The sequence below is a fragment of the Oreochromis aureus genome, linkage group 10, assembly GCF_013358895.1.
Source record: "Oreochromis aureus strain Israel breed Guangdong linkage group 10, ZZ_aureus, whole genome shotgun sequence".
Classification (NCBI taxonomy): domain Eukaryota; kingdom Metazoa; phylum Chordata; class Actinopteri; order Cichliformes; family Cichlidae; genus Oreochromis; species Oreochromis aureus.
Window position 1 is genome coordinate 2,765,117 of NC_052951.1, and position 14,255 is coordinate 2,779,371.

The following is a 14,255-nucleotide window of genomic DNA, read 5'->3' on the forward strand; positions in this document are numbered from 1 at the left end:
CCCTCTTTTGCTGCATGGTCCTTGCTATGCGTCAAGTCAACACAATTAGAAATGCACAATAAAGATGTATATTGTCTCTTAAAAATTCCAGGGCTTCTCCCCTGGAGTAGCTCCACTCCAGGCCTGTAACCCTGTGTTAAGAAAAAACATTAGCCAGTGGTGTGTCCTGCTGTAAATCACGTGATCAAATCACATGATTACCCTCTGCTGTGGAAAAAGTGGTGTAGATGTTAGCACCGGTCGTCTGGATGCACACTTTCTCACAATGACCTTTGTATTGTAAGCAATACAAGGTCAGGAATAACACACCGTTGGTAAGCACACACAGAAAGTGGCAACTAAAAAATCTTTATTTATATAGCACCAAATCACAACAACAGTCACCTCAAGGCGCTTTATATTGTAAGGTCGACCGTACAGTAATACATACAGAGAAAAACTCAACAATCATATGACCCCCTATGAGCAAGCACTTTGGCGACAGTGGGAAGGAAAAACTCCCTTTTAACAGGAAGAAACCTCCAGCAGAACCAGGCTCAGGGAGGGGCGGCCATCTGCTGCGACCGGTTGGGGTGAGAGAAGAAAGACAGGATAAAGACATGCTGTGGAAGAGAGACAGAGATTAATAACAGATATGATTCAATGCAGAGAGGTCTATTAACACAGACTGAGTGAGAAAGGTGACTGAAGAGGAAAATCATGGGAGTCCCCCAGTAGCCTATGCCTATTGCAGCATAACTAAGGGAGGATTCAGGGTCACCTGATCCAGCCATAACTATATGCTTTAGCAAAGAGGAAAGTTTTAAGCCTAATCTAAAAAGTAGAGATAGTGTCTGTCTCCTGAATCCAAACTGGAAGCTGGTTCCATCCCATAAGCGGATGCAAAACTGTCGCTTTCATCCTCCTGCTCCTGTAAAAAAACATACATACATCCACCCTTTTGTTGCTGTCTGGGTGGAGGTGCAATCTTGAGCCTCAGTGTCAAGTCGTCAAGTCAGTCAAACATTTGTCAGTCCAGTCAGTCCTCCATGTTTATTGCTGATAGCAGAACCTCTCGTGTGGCATTAAGTTAATTAGACTGGATTACCTCACCGAATCCTTTTAGACAGGGACTTGCTATCTAGTTGTGTCCCAAATAAGTGGCTTTCTCCAGAGCCAATTTTAATGTGGAGAAGCTCACTTCAATCGTTCCTGACAAAATGTTGTGTAGCGCTTTCAGTTCCAATCATGCAGGCCTGCTCAAACGAGAGAGATTTTCAAACAAAACTCAGTGCACTGTGAAAGTAAAAAATAAGAAAGCCTAGTTAAGTCATGTCTACGCACGCTCTTCATCTTAGAAGGGTAAATCATACCAAAACTAATTGGCAGGTTCAACTTGGTACCAAAAGAAATGCATCAACCAATTAAATCCCCCAAACCTAACCCCCATCTCCTTTTAAGGTAGTGTCCGTTTGCCCTTTGTCTGCCCCTCACCCTCAGTAACTCTTGCTTCCTGCCCTGGGGGTGGGGGGTGATTGCCCTCCTGCCCTGCACCCCAGTTCTTTGTTCCAATTCCAGGCCTATTTTCTATTTTGTATTCTTACACCCATCAACCGCCATATTGTAATATTGCAAGCAATCCCAAACTATAGTCTCTTTAACTCTGATGTATATTAAGCAATCTATTATTCTTAACAGTAGAAACATTGAAACAAGAAAAATAGAAGCAACATGATGAACACGATGACCTACAGACTCAAACAACTGCAGTGCTGTGTCACGCACTGACACTGTCACCACGGAAAAGCGGTCTGGGTCTACCCCAACTGTAAAACCCTGGATGACAAGTAAGGTTCAGGCATTGTTAAAGGCACGCAACTCTACATACAAATCTGTGGACCAGGACATGTAGAGCAGAGCAGCAAAACTGGACTATTCAAACAAGCTATCAGATCACCTCTCTGATAACAACTCCAGAAAGGTATGGGAGGGCCTGAAAGACATCACCAATTACAAAGGCAACAGGACAAATACAGAAAATGTGGACTTATGTACTGCTTCAGGGCTCTTCTGTCTTTGGCTGCTACTATGCTTCCTCTCCATCTACCTTACCTCCTGGTTAATGGCTGCCTCAGTGGAGCTGGAGACCCCAGTTTCTTCTTCTTCAACATCATCAACACTGCACATGGAAGAAGTTATCCATTGTGTTCTGTCCAGCACAAGAGTTATATAATAATAATAATAGTGATGCATAATAATAATAATGATGATAATAATAATAATAATAATAATAATAATAATAATAATAATAATAGTTCCTCTCCGTGAATTGCTACCTTATCGTGGTGGAGGGGTTTGTGTGTCCCAGGGATCCCAGGGGCTATGTTGTCTGGGGGCTTTTGCCCCCTGGTAGGGTCTCCCATGGCAAATTGGTCCTGGGTGAGGGACCAGACAAAGAGCGACTCAGAAGACCCTTATGAAGAGAACATCGAGGGAACAGTTTACCCTGCCCGGGATAGGGTTACCGGGGCCCCGCCCTGGAGCCAGGCCCGTGGAGGGTGCCCGAGGGCGAGCGTCTGGTGGCATTTCCCATGGGGCCCGGCCGGGCACAGCCCGAAGAGGAGACATGGGCCCATCCTCCCGCAGGCCCACCACCCGCAGGAGGCGCCATAGGGGTCGGGTGCATTGTGTGCCAGGCAGCAGCCAGGAGCGGAGGCCCTGGCGGACTGATCCCCGGCTGCCAAGACTGGCAATAGGGACATGGAATGTCACCTCTCCGGTGGGGAAGGAGCCTGAGTTAGTGCGTGAGGTTGAGAGGTACCAGCTAGATGTAGTCGGGCTCACCTCTACGCATGGCTTGGGCTCTGGAACCAGTCTCCTTGAGAGGGGCTGGACTCTGTCTCAGTCTGGAGTTGCCCCTGGTGAGAGGCAGCGGGCTGGGGTGGGTATTCTAATATCCCCTCGGCTTGCTGCCGGTACGTTGTGATTTTTCCCGGTGGATGAGAGGGTTTGTTCCCTGCGCCTTAGGGTCGGGGAACGGGTCCTGACTGTCATCTGCGCTTATGCGCCGAGTGGCAGTTCAGAGTACCCAGCCTTCTTAGAGTCCCTGGGGGGGGGGGGGTGCTGGAAGGTGCTCCACTTGGAGACTCTGTGGTCCTGCTGGGAGACTTCAATGCTCACGTGGGTAACGACAGCGAGACCTGGAGGGGCGTGATTGGGAGGAACGGCCTCCCTGATCTGAACCCGAGCGGTGTTTTGTTATTGGACTTCTGTGTAAATCACAGTTTGGCTATAACGAACACCTTGTTCGAACATAAGAGTGTCCATAAGTGCATGTGGCACCAGGACGCCCTAGGCCGCAGGTCAATGATCGATTTTGTAATCGTATCACCAGACCTGCGACCATATGTTCTGGACACTCGGGTAAAGAGAGGGGCTGAGCTGTCAACTGATCACCACCTGGTGGTGAGTTGGATCAGGTGGCGGGGGAGGACGCTGGACAGACCCGGTGCACCTAAACGCGTAGTGAGGGTGTGCTGGGAACGCCTAGCAGAGGCCCCAGTCCGCGAGATCTTCAATGCACACCTTCCGGCAAAGCTTCAACAGCATTCCGAGGGAGACTGGGGACATTGAGTCCAAATGGACCATGTTCAGCGTCTCCATCGCCGAAGCTGCTGCATTGAGCTGCGGCCGCAAGGTGGTTGGTGCCTGCTGTGGTGGTAATCCCCGAACCAAATGGTGGACACCAGAGGTGAAGGGAGCCACCAGGCTGAAGAAGGAGTCCTATCGGGCTTGGCTAGCCTGTGGGACTCCAGAGGCAGCCGACAGGTATCGACAGGCCAAGCGGAATGCGGCTCGGGCAGTGGCTGAAGCAAAAACTCGAGTGTGGGAGGAGTTCGGAGAGGCCATGGAAAAAGACTTTCGGACTGCCTCGAAGAGATTCTGGCAAACCGTCAGGCGTCTCAGGAGGGGAAAGCGGTGCTCTACCTGCACTGTGTATAGTGCTGGCGGAGCGCTGCTGACGTCGACTGAGAAAATTGTCAGGCGGTGGAAGGAATACTTCGAGGACCTCCTTAATCCCACTGACACGTCTTCCGAGGAGGAAGCAGAGTCTGGGGATGAGGTGAATGACCCGCCAATTTCCGGGGGCGAGGTCACTGAGGCAGTTAAACAACTCCTCGGTGGCAGAGCCCCTGGTGTTGATGAGGTCCGCCCCGAGTTCCTGAAGGCTCTGGACGTTGTAGGGCTGTCCTGGTTGACACGCCTCTGGAATGTTGCGTGGAGATCAGGGGCAGTACCCCTGGACTGGCAGACCGGGGTGGTGGTCCCCATCTTTAAGAAGGGGGACCGGAGGGTGTGTTCCAACTACAGGGGGATCACACTCCTCAGCCTCCCTGGGAAAGTCTATGCCAGGGTGCTGGAAAGGAGAGTTCGTCCGCTAGTCAAACCTCAGATACAGGAGGAACGATGCGGTTTTCGTCCTGGTCGCGGAACACTGGACCAGCTCTTTATCCTCTCAAGGATACTTGAGGGTGCATGGGAGTTTGCCCAACCAGTCTACATGTGTTTTGTGGACTTGGAGAAGGCATTCGACCGTGTCCCTCGGGGTGTCCTGTGGGAGGTGCTGCGGGAGTATGGGGTGTCTGGCCCATTGCTACGGGCCATTCGATCCCTATACAACTGTTGCAAGAGCTTGGTTCGCATTGCCGGCAATAAGTCGGACTCGTTCCCGGTGGGTGATGGGCTCCGCCAGGGCTGCCCTTTGTCACCGGTTCTGTTCATAATTTTTATGGACAGGATTTCTAGGCGCAGCCAAGTGGCGGAGGGCTTTCACTTTGGTGGCCTCAGAATCTCATCTCTGCTTTTTGCGGATGATGTGGTTCTGTTGGCTTCATCGGGTGAAGGCCTCCAGCTCGCACTGGAGCGGTTCGCAGCCGAGTGTGAAGCAGCGGGAATGAGGATAAGCACCTCCAAATCTGAGGCCATGGTTCTCAGCCGGAAAAGGGTGGAGTCCCCACTCCGGGTCGGGGATGAGTTCCTGCCCCAAGTGAAGGAGTTCAAGTATCTCGGGGTCTTGTTCGCGAGTGATGGGAGAAGGGAGCCGGAGATCGACAGACGGATTGGTGCTGCGGCTGCAGTGATGCGGACGCTGCACCGGTCCGTCATGGTGAAGAGGGAGCTGAGTGTAAAAGCGAAGCTCTCAATTTACCGGTCGATCTACGTCCCTACCCTCACCTATGGCCACAAGCTGTGGGTAGTGACCGAAAGAACGAGATCGCGGATACAAGCGGCAGAAATGAGCTTCCTCCGAAGGGTGGCTGGCCTCTCCCTTAGAGATAGGGTGAGAAGTTCGGCCATCCGGGAGGGGCTCAGAGTAGAGCCGCTGCTCCTCCACGTCGAAAGGAGCCAGCTGAGGTGGTTCGGGCATCTGACAAGGATGCCTCCTGGGCGCCTCCTGGGTGAGGTGTTCGGGCATGTCCCACGGGAGAAGGCCCAGGGCAGACCCAGGACACGCTGGAGAGATTATATCTCTCGGCTGGCCTGGGAACACCTTGGTGTTCCCCCGGATAAGCTGGAGGAGGTGGCTGGGGAGAGGGAGGTCTGGGCTTCTCTGCTTAGGCTGCTGCCCCCGCGCCCCGGTCTCGGATAAAGCGGATGAAGATGGATGGATGCATATTTGCAGATGATTTTTTCCTGCATTTCTCTAACTCAAACAATATTAATGAATATATGCATACATTTCATGGCAAAGATCTATCCCTTCAATGAAGTTGGCAGAACCCAGACCAGATGAGTGGACCAAACCTCCATCTTCAACTGGTGCTGTAATGAGGTCCAAAGCTTTGTGCAAGGTGTACCGTTTGGCAGATCTGGGTTTTTGTGGAATGTGATGTGATGTTTCAGTGAATTTCTTCTCTCGTCTTTTGTTTTGCCTCCTTTCCTTTCTCTTCTTCGTCTTCCTTTCTTTGAGTGTCTGTTTGCTTTGAGGTTTTTCACTTTTTCCTTCGGAGCATTTGTTTCCTGACTTTGTTCCTGCTGCTCTTAGTGGATGCAAGCTCCTCTGTAGAAAGAAACACAATAGATATTATATTCCAACAAACAGTCAATCACTCTGAAACAAGTTATTAGGACCATAAGTGACATCACTGTAAGGTATAATGATCAGTCAAGGCAGCATACCTGCAGCTGGTTGCTGATGAGTTTGAGCCCCGATGAGCAAGCATTTGGTGACAGCAGGAAGGAAAAAGGGGAGGAAGACTATACCATATTAATAATGTTGGCATAATGATAATAGGAAGGCCCCAACCCCGCCTTCCTAATGTGGGAGCCAACCAATAGGACCACTCCCTCCATAACTGCGACCAGTAAGAGCACGATCATCACCACCTAACAAGGTACCAGTGGTATGAAACACACACTTGTTGCATTCCACTTGTAAGCACAATCATAGTGGGTCACAGGCTGAACAGATATCCACAGGTGGTACGTGGCAGTCAGGTCAACAGGTCGCTGGTGGCAGGAAACTAAGTCAGTGCGTCAGAGGGGGAAAGCTGAGATTCAGTTTGTTAGGACGGGGGACTGTGGGTTTGGAGGATGGGTGCAACACTGAGTGTCCAGGAGCAAAATTCAGTGTTTGGATCATTTTCTGGGTCTCCCATCTTCCTCTTCATCATTCTCCTCCACCCTTGGCTCCATCATCATCACTGTCGCTGTCGTCAGTGTCACTGTGATCGGGGTCACTGTCAGGACCACTCTCAGGGACACTGTCACTCTCAGCCTCCTCGTTATCCCAGAATGACCTCATTTCTTCAGCTATGGGATCTTCAGCTTGTTGGGCCGGGTTTATTTCCATTTCTCCTGCTGGGATCTCTGCTCTGTTATTGAGCCAGGGTTCTTCAACTTGAGGTGGATTTATTTCTATGCCTGCTGCTGGAACATCAGCCTCTTTCTCATCAGCCTCATCCTTCTGAAGATTGTCCTCCTCATCATCATCTTGTTGCAGTTGATTAATAACTTGACCCATAATACGGAGGTTTTCTTAAGTTAAGAGGCTGCGCAACAGACCGATCTCAAGCCAGTGGACCATCGGGTGAATTGCTTCAAAATCTGGATACTGCAGCAGTTCAAAAACCGGTTCATCGACTGCTACCCCTACAACAACAAATAGAGAAATATATTATTGTTGTCACTGACATGATGCCAAAACCGTCCACAAATTCCAATTTGTGCAAGATAACTACATAGGGAACATAGAAACAATATTAATGAATATATGCATACATTTCATGGCAAAGATCTATCCCTTCAATGAAGTTGGCAGAACCCAGACCAGATGAGTGGACCAAACCATCTTCAACTGGTGCTGTAATGAGGTCCAAAGCTTTGTGCAAGGTGTACCGTTTGGCAGATCTGAGTTTTTGTGCAATCATCAAGTGATGTTTCAGTGAATTTCTTCTCTCGTCTTTTGTTTTGCCTCCTTTCCTTTCTCTTCTTCGTCTTCCTTTCTTTGAGTGTCTGTTTGCTTTGAGGTTTTTCACTTTTTCCTTCGGAGCATTTGTTTCCTGACTTTGTTCCTGCTGCTTTTAGTGGATGCAAGCTCCTCTGTAGAAAGAAACACAATAGATATTATATTCCAACAAACAGTCAATCACTCTGAAACAAGTTATTAGGACCATAAGTGACATCACTGTAAGGTATAATGATCAGTCAAGGCAGCATACCTGCAGCTGGTTGCTGATGAGTTTGAGCCCGATGAGCAAGCATTTGGTGACAGCAGGAAGGAAAAAGGGAGGAAGACTATACCATATTAATAATGTTGGCATAATGATAATAGGAAGGCCCCAACCCCGCCTTCCTAATGTGGGAGCCAACCAATAGGACCACTCCCTCCATAACTGCGACCAGTAAGAGCACGATCATCACCACCTAACAAGGTACCAGTGGTATGAAACACACACTTGTTGCATTCCACTTGTAAGCACAATCATAGTGGGTCACAGGCTGAACAGATATCCACAGGTGGTACGTGGCAGTCAGGTCAACAGGTCGCTGGTGGCAGGAAACTAAGTCAGTGCGTCAGAGGGGAAAGCTGAGATTCAGTTTGTTAGGGACGGGGACTGTGGGTTTGGAGGATGGGTGCAACACTGAGTGTCCAGGAGCAAAATTCAGTGTTTGGATCATTTTCTGGGTCTCCCATCTTCCTCTTCATCATTCTCCTCCACCCTTGGCTCCATCATCATCACTGTCGCTGTCGTCAGTGTCACTGTGATCGGGGTCACTGTCAGGACCACTCTCAGGGACACTGTCACTCTCAGCCTCCTCGTTATCCCAGAATGACCTCATTTCTTCAGCTATGGGATCTTCAGCTTGTTGGGCCGGGTTTATTTCCATTTCTCCTGCTGGGATCTCTGCTCTGTTATTGACCCAGGGTTCTTCAACTTGAGGTGGATTTATTTCTATGCCTGCTGCTGGAACATCAGCCTCTTTCTCATCAGCCTCATCCTTCTGAAGATTGTCCTCCTCATCATCATCTTGTTGCAGTTGATTAATAACTTGACCCATAATACGGAGGTTTTCTTAAGTTAAGAGGCTGCGCAACAGACCGATCTCAAGCCAGTGGACCATCGGGTGAATTGCTTCAAAATCTGGATACTGCAGCAGTTCAAAAACCGGTTCATCGACTGCTACCCCTACAACAACAAATAGAGAAATATATTATTGTTGTCACTGACATGATGCCAAAACCGTCCACAAATTCCAATTTGTGCAAGATAACTACATAGGGAACATAGAAACAATATTAATGAATATATGCATACATTTCATGGCAAAGATCTATCCCTTCAATGAAGTTGGCAGAACCCAGACTGGATGAGTGGACCAAACCTCCATCTTCAACTGGTGCTGTAATGAGGTCCAAAGCTTTGTGCAAGGTGTACCGTTTGGCAGATCTGAGTTTTTGTGCAATCATCAAGTGATGTTTCAGTGAATTTCTTCTCTCGTCTTTTGTTTTGCCTCCTTTCCTTTCTCTTCTTCGTCTTCCTTTCTTTGAGTGTCTGTTTGCTTTGAGGTTTTTCACTTTTTCCTTCGGAGCATTTGTTTCCTGACTTTGTTCCTGCTGCTCTTAGTGGATGCAAGCTCCTCTGTAGAAAGAAACACAATAGATATTATATTCCAACAAACAGTCAATCACTCTGAAACAAGTTATTAGGACCATAAGTGACATCACTGTAAGGTATAATGATCAGTCAAGGCAGCATACCTGCAGCTGGTTGCTGATGAGTTTGAGCCCCGATGAGCAAGCATTTGGTGACAGCAGGAAGGAAAAAGGGGAGGAAGACTATACCATATTAATAATGTTGGCATAATGATAATAGGAAGGCCCCAACCCCGCCTTCCTAATGTGGGAGCCAACCAATAGGACCACTCCCTCCATAACTGCGACCAGTAAGAGCACGATCATCACCACCTAACAAGGTACCAGTGGTATGAAACACACACTTGTTGCATTCCACTTGTAAGCACAATCATAGTGGGTCACAGGCTGAACAGATATCCACAGGTGGTACGTGGCAGTCAGGTCAACAGGTCGCTGGTGGCAGGAAACTAAGTCAGTGCGTCAGAGGGGGAAAGCTGAGATTCAGTTTGTTAGGACGGGGGACTGTGGGTTTGGAGGATGGGTGCAACACTGAGTGTCCAGGAGCAAAATTCAGTGTTTGGATCATTTTCTGGGTCTCCCATCTTCCTCTTCATCATTCTCCTCCACCCTTGGCTCCATCATCATCACTGTCGCTGTCGTCAGTGTCACTGTGATCGGGGTCACTGTCAGGACCACTCTCAGGGACACTGTCACTCTCAGCCTCCTCGTTATCCCAGTATAACCTCATTTCTTCAGCTATGGGATCTTCTGCTTGCTGGGCCACGTTTATTTCCATTTCTCCTGCTGGGATCTCTGCTCTGTTATTGGTCCAGTGTCCTTCAACTTGAGGTGGATTTATTTCTGTGTCTGCTGCTGGAACATCAGCCTCTTTCCCCTCTTCCTTATCAGCCTCTTCCTCATCATTCTGAAGATTGTCCTCCTCAACATCATGTTGTTGCTGTTGATTAACAACTTGGCCCAGAACACGGAGATTTTCTTCAGTTAAGAGGCCGCGCAGCAGACCGATTTGAAGCCAATGGACCATCGGGTGAATTGCTTCAAAATCTTCACTGTACTTGTACTCTGGATGTTGTTCCATCTCATTTACTATAAGATGTTATGACATTGTGGGTATGAGTTTGCTGTCTTTTGTCAATAGCAGTCTTCGGTCTGGGTGTGTCCCTGCTGACTTTAAACATGCTGTGGTGGAACCTATTCTTCAGCTCCAGACCTTTCGAGATAAAAATGGCAATAGTGAAGTATTTCGGTCTGGTTTTAAAGCCCACCACAGCACTGAAACTGCTCTTTTAAAAGGTTTTAATGACCTTTTCACTTTTACTGACTTGGGAGATTCTGCCAGTTTAATACTATTAGACCTCAGTGCTGCCTTTGATAAAGTAGATCATAGGATTCTTATCTCTCGGCCTGAACACTGTCGGAGTCAAAGGGACTGCATTGGAGTGGTCTAAATCTTATCTGTCCAACCAAAGCTTTTCTGTTAGAGTGGGGGATCCATCATCCTCAAAAACCTCACTCACTTGTGGGGTCCCCTAGGGGTCCATTCTTGGCCCAGTTCTTTTTTCAATTTATATGCTCCCTATGGGTTCAATTTTTAAAAAACATGGCATCTCATTTCATTGTTATGTAGACGACTCACAGATTTAGCTGCCACTGAAACGTACATCTTTGAATCCTCTGAAGGGTTTGCTAGATGTCCAGGAGCAAAAATCAGAGTTTGAGTTGTTTTCTGGGTGCCCCATCTTCTTCTTCATCATCCTCCTCCTCCCTTGGTCTCCTCCTTGAACCTCCCGGCACTGGGCTGGGGGGCAGTGGCACAGGGGCATCCTGAACAATGTCTCCACCATCATCATCGTCATTCTCATCAGTGTCATTGTTGTTGTTATCAGTGTCGTTGTTGTCAGTGTCACTGTCAGGACCACTCTCAGGGACACTTTCGTTGTCACTCTCATCCTCCTCATCATCCCAGAACCACCTCATTTCTTCAAGTACTTCATCTTCTGCTTGCTGGGCCGGGTGTATTTCAATTTCTCCTGCTGGGATTTCTGCTCTGTTATTGACCCGGGGTCCTTCTACTTCCTGAGGTGGATTTATTTCTATCCCCGCTACTGGAACATCAGCCTGTTCCTCCTCTCCGTTTTCAGCCTCTTCATCATTGTCCTGAACTCTGTCCTCCTCATCATCATCTTGTTGCACTTGATGAATAACTTGGCCCAGAACACGGAGGTTTTCCTCAGTTAAGAGGCCACGCAACACACCGAGTTCAAGCCAGCGGACCATCGGCCGAATTTCATCGAAATCCGGACGCTGTTGCAGTTCAAAAACCAGTTCATCGACTGGTACCCCTACAACAACAAACAGAGAAATATATTATTGTTATCATTCATATGATGAGAAAACTGTCCACAAATTCCAATTTATGCAAAATAACTACATAGGGAACATACAAACATATGCCCACTACACTTATTACAGTGTGATTGCTCCTTCAAATAAAAAATGCTTTAGTCGATGAGCAGCAACGTGTAAATGTCCTCATGTCAGTGTTTTCCTCAGCCCTCACTCACTGTTGTAATGCACTATTAAATTCAATTATTAGGATTTTGTTATAATTAAGTGAAAAGTCTAAATCATTTTTATAAAGAGACATATGTGTATTTCCAGTGCACCGTGTGGTAACACGGATGTTTTCAGGGGTCAGAGCAGCCTCTGGGCTTGTGTGACTGAGGCCTTAAAACTTCAGAAATGTGTAGAAATAAACTGTCAGATAATCCACGAGAAAAACTGCAAAGAGAGACCACACTCTTGTCACACCCCTGAAAACGGGGGAAAGAATCATGAAAGTGATATTTAGTTGTCTCTATCATGCAGTAGTTTATCTCGGGAGTTACGTTCCAAAAATAACCCGCGACAGGTGAAATCAGAAGTAGCCAACTTTATTTTTTACAATTATTATAGATGTTTTAAGGCTGGAAACCCCCTCACTACACACTTTATACACTTTTCTCAGACAGCCATGAACATTTTCACACTTTTCTCTTTTGTTTAAACTCCCAAAGTTCAGACCTTCGTAGAAACATAAGTCCAGTATTATAGAATGAAACCAAAGGCAGCCGCAGGAGCCTTTGACGGTGCAAAACGTTTCGTCTGCATTGTTGTGTTTGATGGGGAGAAAACTTACAAACATACAGTACAGCACAGAGTCACACTGCTAGCGATTGAAGATGTATGTAAATTCGACAAGCTAAACGCGATCTGTACTGTACACCAGCGGTCCCCATCCTTTTGTGCGCCACGGACCAGTTTAATGTCAGACGGTATTTTCACAGACCGGCCTTTAAGGTGTCGGTGGATAAATACAACAAAATAAAATGATACGACCAAGACAAAAAGGGTGGTATTTTGTAAATATAATAATAAACTCGAATTCACTGTGTAACTTTATTAGCAGCACCTCCTGAAATGCACCAACAACACTGAGAGTAACGTCCGATCCTCTCTGCACCTTAATGCTCTCTGGTCGCTATGGTAACGCGTAAATAGTTATTTCAAAATAAGACAACTACACCAGGGGAAAAGACCCAGGGAAACCGATAAAAACCCTGAAAACCATAAATTTCACACCCGAGCCTCAACTCTCGCGGCCCGGTACCAAACGACTCACGGACCGGTACCGGCAAAGAGGACAGCGCGCGGAAGCACCCTGGTGGAGGACGGAGTCACTAACAATTGATCCCAGAAAGGCTCAGTAGCCGATTAGTAATGGACTAATAAAATGACAACCATTAATGCAACATGACAAAAATAATAACAATTTTCTTATCATATTTACATCGTTTTTATGCTTATGGCACCTAATATGAATTAGTAATATCTGTATACACTGTTGCTTTGTTGTGAACCCTATGAATAACAGCTGCATGGAGCTTTTTGGTACTGCCTATGGGGAATAACAGTAGTCTTCCAACCTATCACGCTCTTACTTTGAATCGGGTCGTCTTGTCGTCCGTCTCCTCTGTCCATTCTTCTGGGATGAAAACAGCCTGCAGGAAACTAAAGCAGTACAGCTCTCAAACTTTAGCTGACTGGTTTCAAACTTATCCAAAGTTATGACACAGTCCTTAAAATGCTGTGAAATCGTTTAGCTCTTTAAAAACGCGGAGTAAATGTAGAGTAATCGCCACTGAACGCTGCCAACTGTTAACTGATATTTATCCACCAACTACATCCAAATATAATGACGATGAGATGAACGTCACAGGTTAACTTTGTAGTTTTGCGTTCTGACTCTTCGGTGACGTCATCGACTGAAGCTGCTCAACGTTCTGCTGGTGAAAAAACGTCACGGGTCACTTTGAAGCTTTTACAGGTGAAGCATTTTTTACAAAGTTTTGAAGGTATTATAGTGACAGAAAGAGGCCACGAGATGGCGCCATTTTTCACGTAGTTGATACCGTTTGTTGGCTGTTTGGTTTCTGTTCACACCACTCCACGAGTGTTTTGCATAAAGTATTCCTCAGGCTCATGATTTCTGTTTCCTCTCTGGCTGAATTAAATTAAATTAAATTAAGGAAACTAGAGCGAGTCTTTCATCAGTAATTAGTTATTTTAATTATTTTAAATACTTTACCACCTAAAGTGCATTTTTGGTGCTTTACATGTTTGCTGAACTGCTTCATGGGCTAAAAACCTTCTGGTTAGTTAGACGCTGACTCTGTTCGTCAAATAAAATCTATACTTTATGTTTTCCATTTGGCTTCCTGTATTGCCAAGTTTGAAAATAAAAGCATTCAACAGAGTGTCAAAATGTGTCGTGTAAGTGTAGAAACACTGAACAGAAATATAAATGCAACACTTCTGTTTTTGCTTCCATTTTTCATGAGCTGAATTCAAAGATATGAAACATTTCTTACATGCACAAAACACCCATTACTCTCAAATCTGTCTAAATCTCTGTCAGTGAGCACTTCTCCTTTGCCGAGATAGTGCATCCCACCTCACAGGTGTGGCATATTAAGGTGCTGATTAGACAGCATGACTATTGCACAGGTGTGCCTTAGACTCCCCACAATAAATGGGCCTACAGGAGGGTGAGCCCATATGGCTTTTTCAGGCTGCA

General features: G+C 46.9%; 1 protein-coding gene and 1 long non-coding RNA gene across 5 annotated transcripts; both read right to left on the minus strand.

Moving 5' to 3' along the window:
- Nucleotides 1–628: 628 nt before the first annotated feature.
- Nucleotides 629–7,727, minus strand: LOC120442160. 2 transcript variants are annotated; one of them, XR_005614528.1, is made up of 5 exons: nucleotides 7,701–7,727; nucleotides 7,261–7,581; nucleotides 6,160–7,131; nucleotides 5,718–6,040; nucleotides 629–2,158 (listed from the first exon to the last, which is right to left on the minus strand). It is a non-coding gene; the product is annotated as an uncharacterized LOC120442160 (long non-coding RNA). The 2 variants fall into 2 exon arrangements; XR_005614527.1 differs by having other exon boundaries at nucleotides 629–2,188.
- Nucleotides 7,728–8,097: 370 nt separating this feature from the next.
- LOC116320592 (coiled-coil domain-containing protein 1-like) lies at nucleotides 8,098–13,402 on the minus strand. Of its 3 annotated transcripts, none has more exons than XR_005614526.1 (3): nucleotides 13,120–13,402; nucleotides 10,776–11,481; nucleotides 8,098–8,669 (listed from the first exon to the last, which is right to left on the minus strand). XR_005614526.1 is itself a non-coding variant. In XM_039617983.1 (2 exons), the coding sequence occupies exons 1-2, from the start codon at nucleotides 13,157–13,159 to the stop codon at nucleotides 10,847–10,849; spliced, it is 675 nt and encodes a 224-aa protein (XP_039473917.1). In that variant the 5' UTR covers nucleotides 13,160–13,402; the 3' UTR covers nucleotides 10,536–10,846. The 3 variants fall into 3 exon arrangements, 1 of the variants encoding a protein (XP_039473917.1); XR_004199464.2 differs by lacking the exons at nucleotides 10,776–11,481; nucleotides 13,120–13,402 and adding exons at nucleotides 8,799–9,122; nucleotides 9,242–10,525; XM_039617983.1 differs by lacking the exon at nucleotides 8,098–8,669 and having other exon boundaries at nucleotides 10,536–11,481.
- Nucleotides 13,403–14,255: the final 853 nt, after the last annotated feature.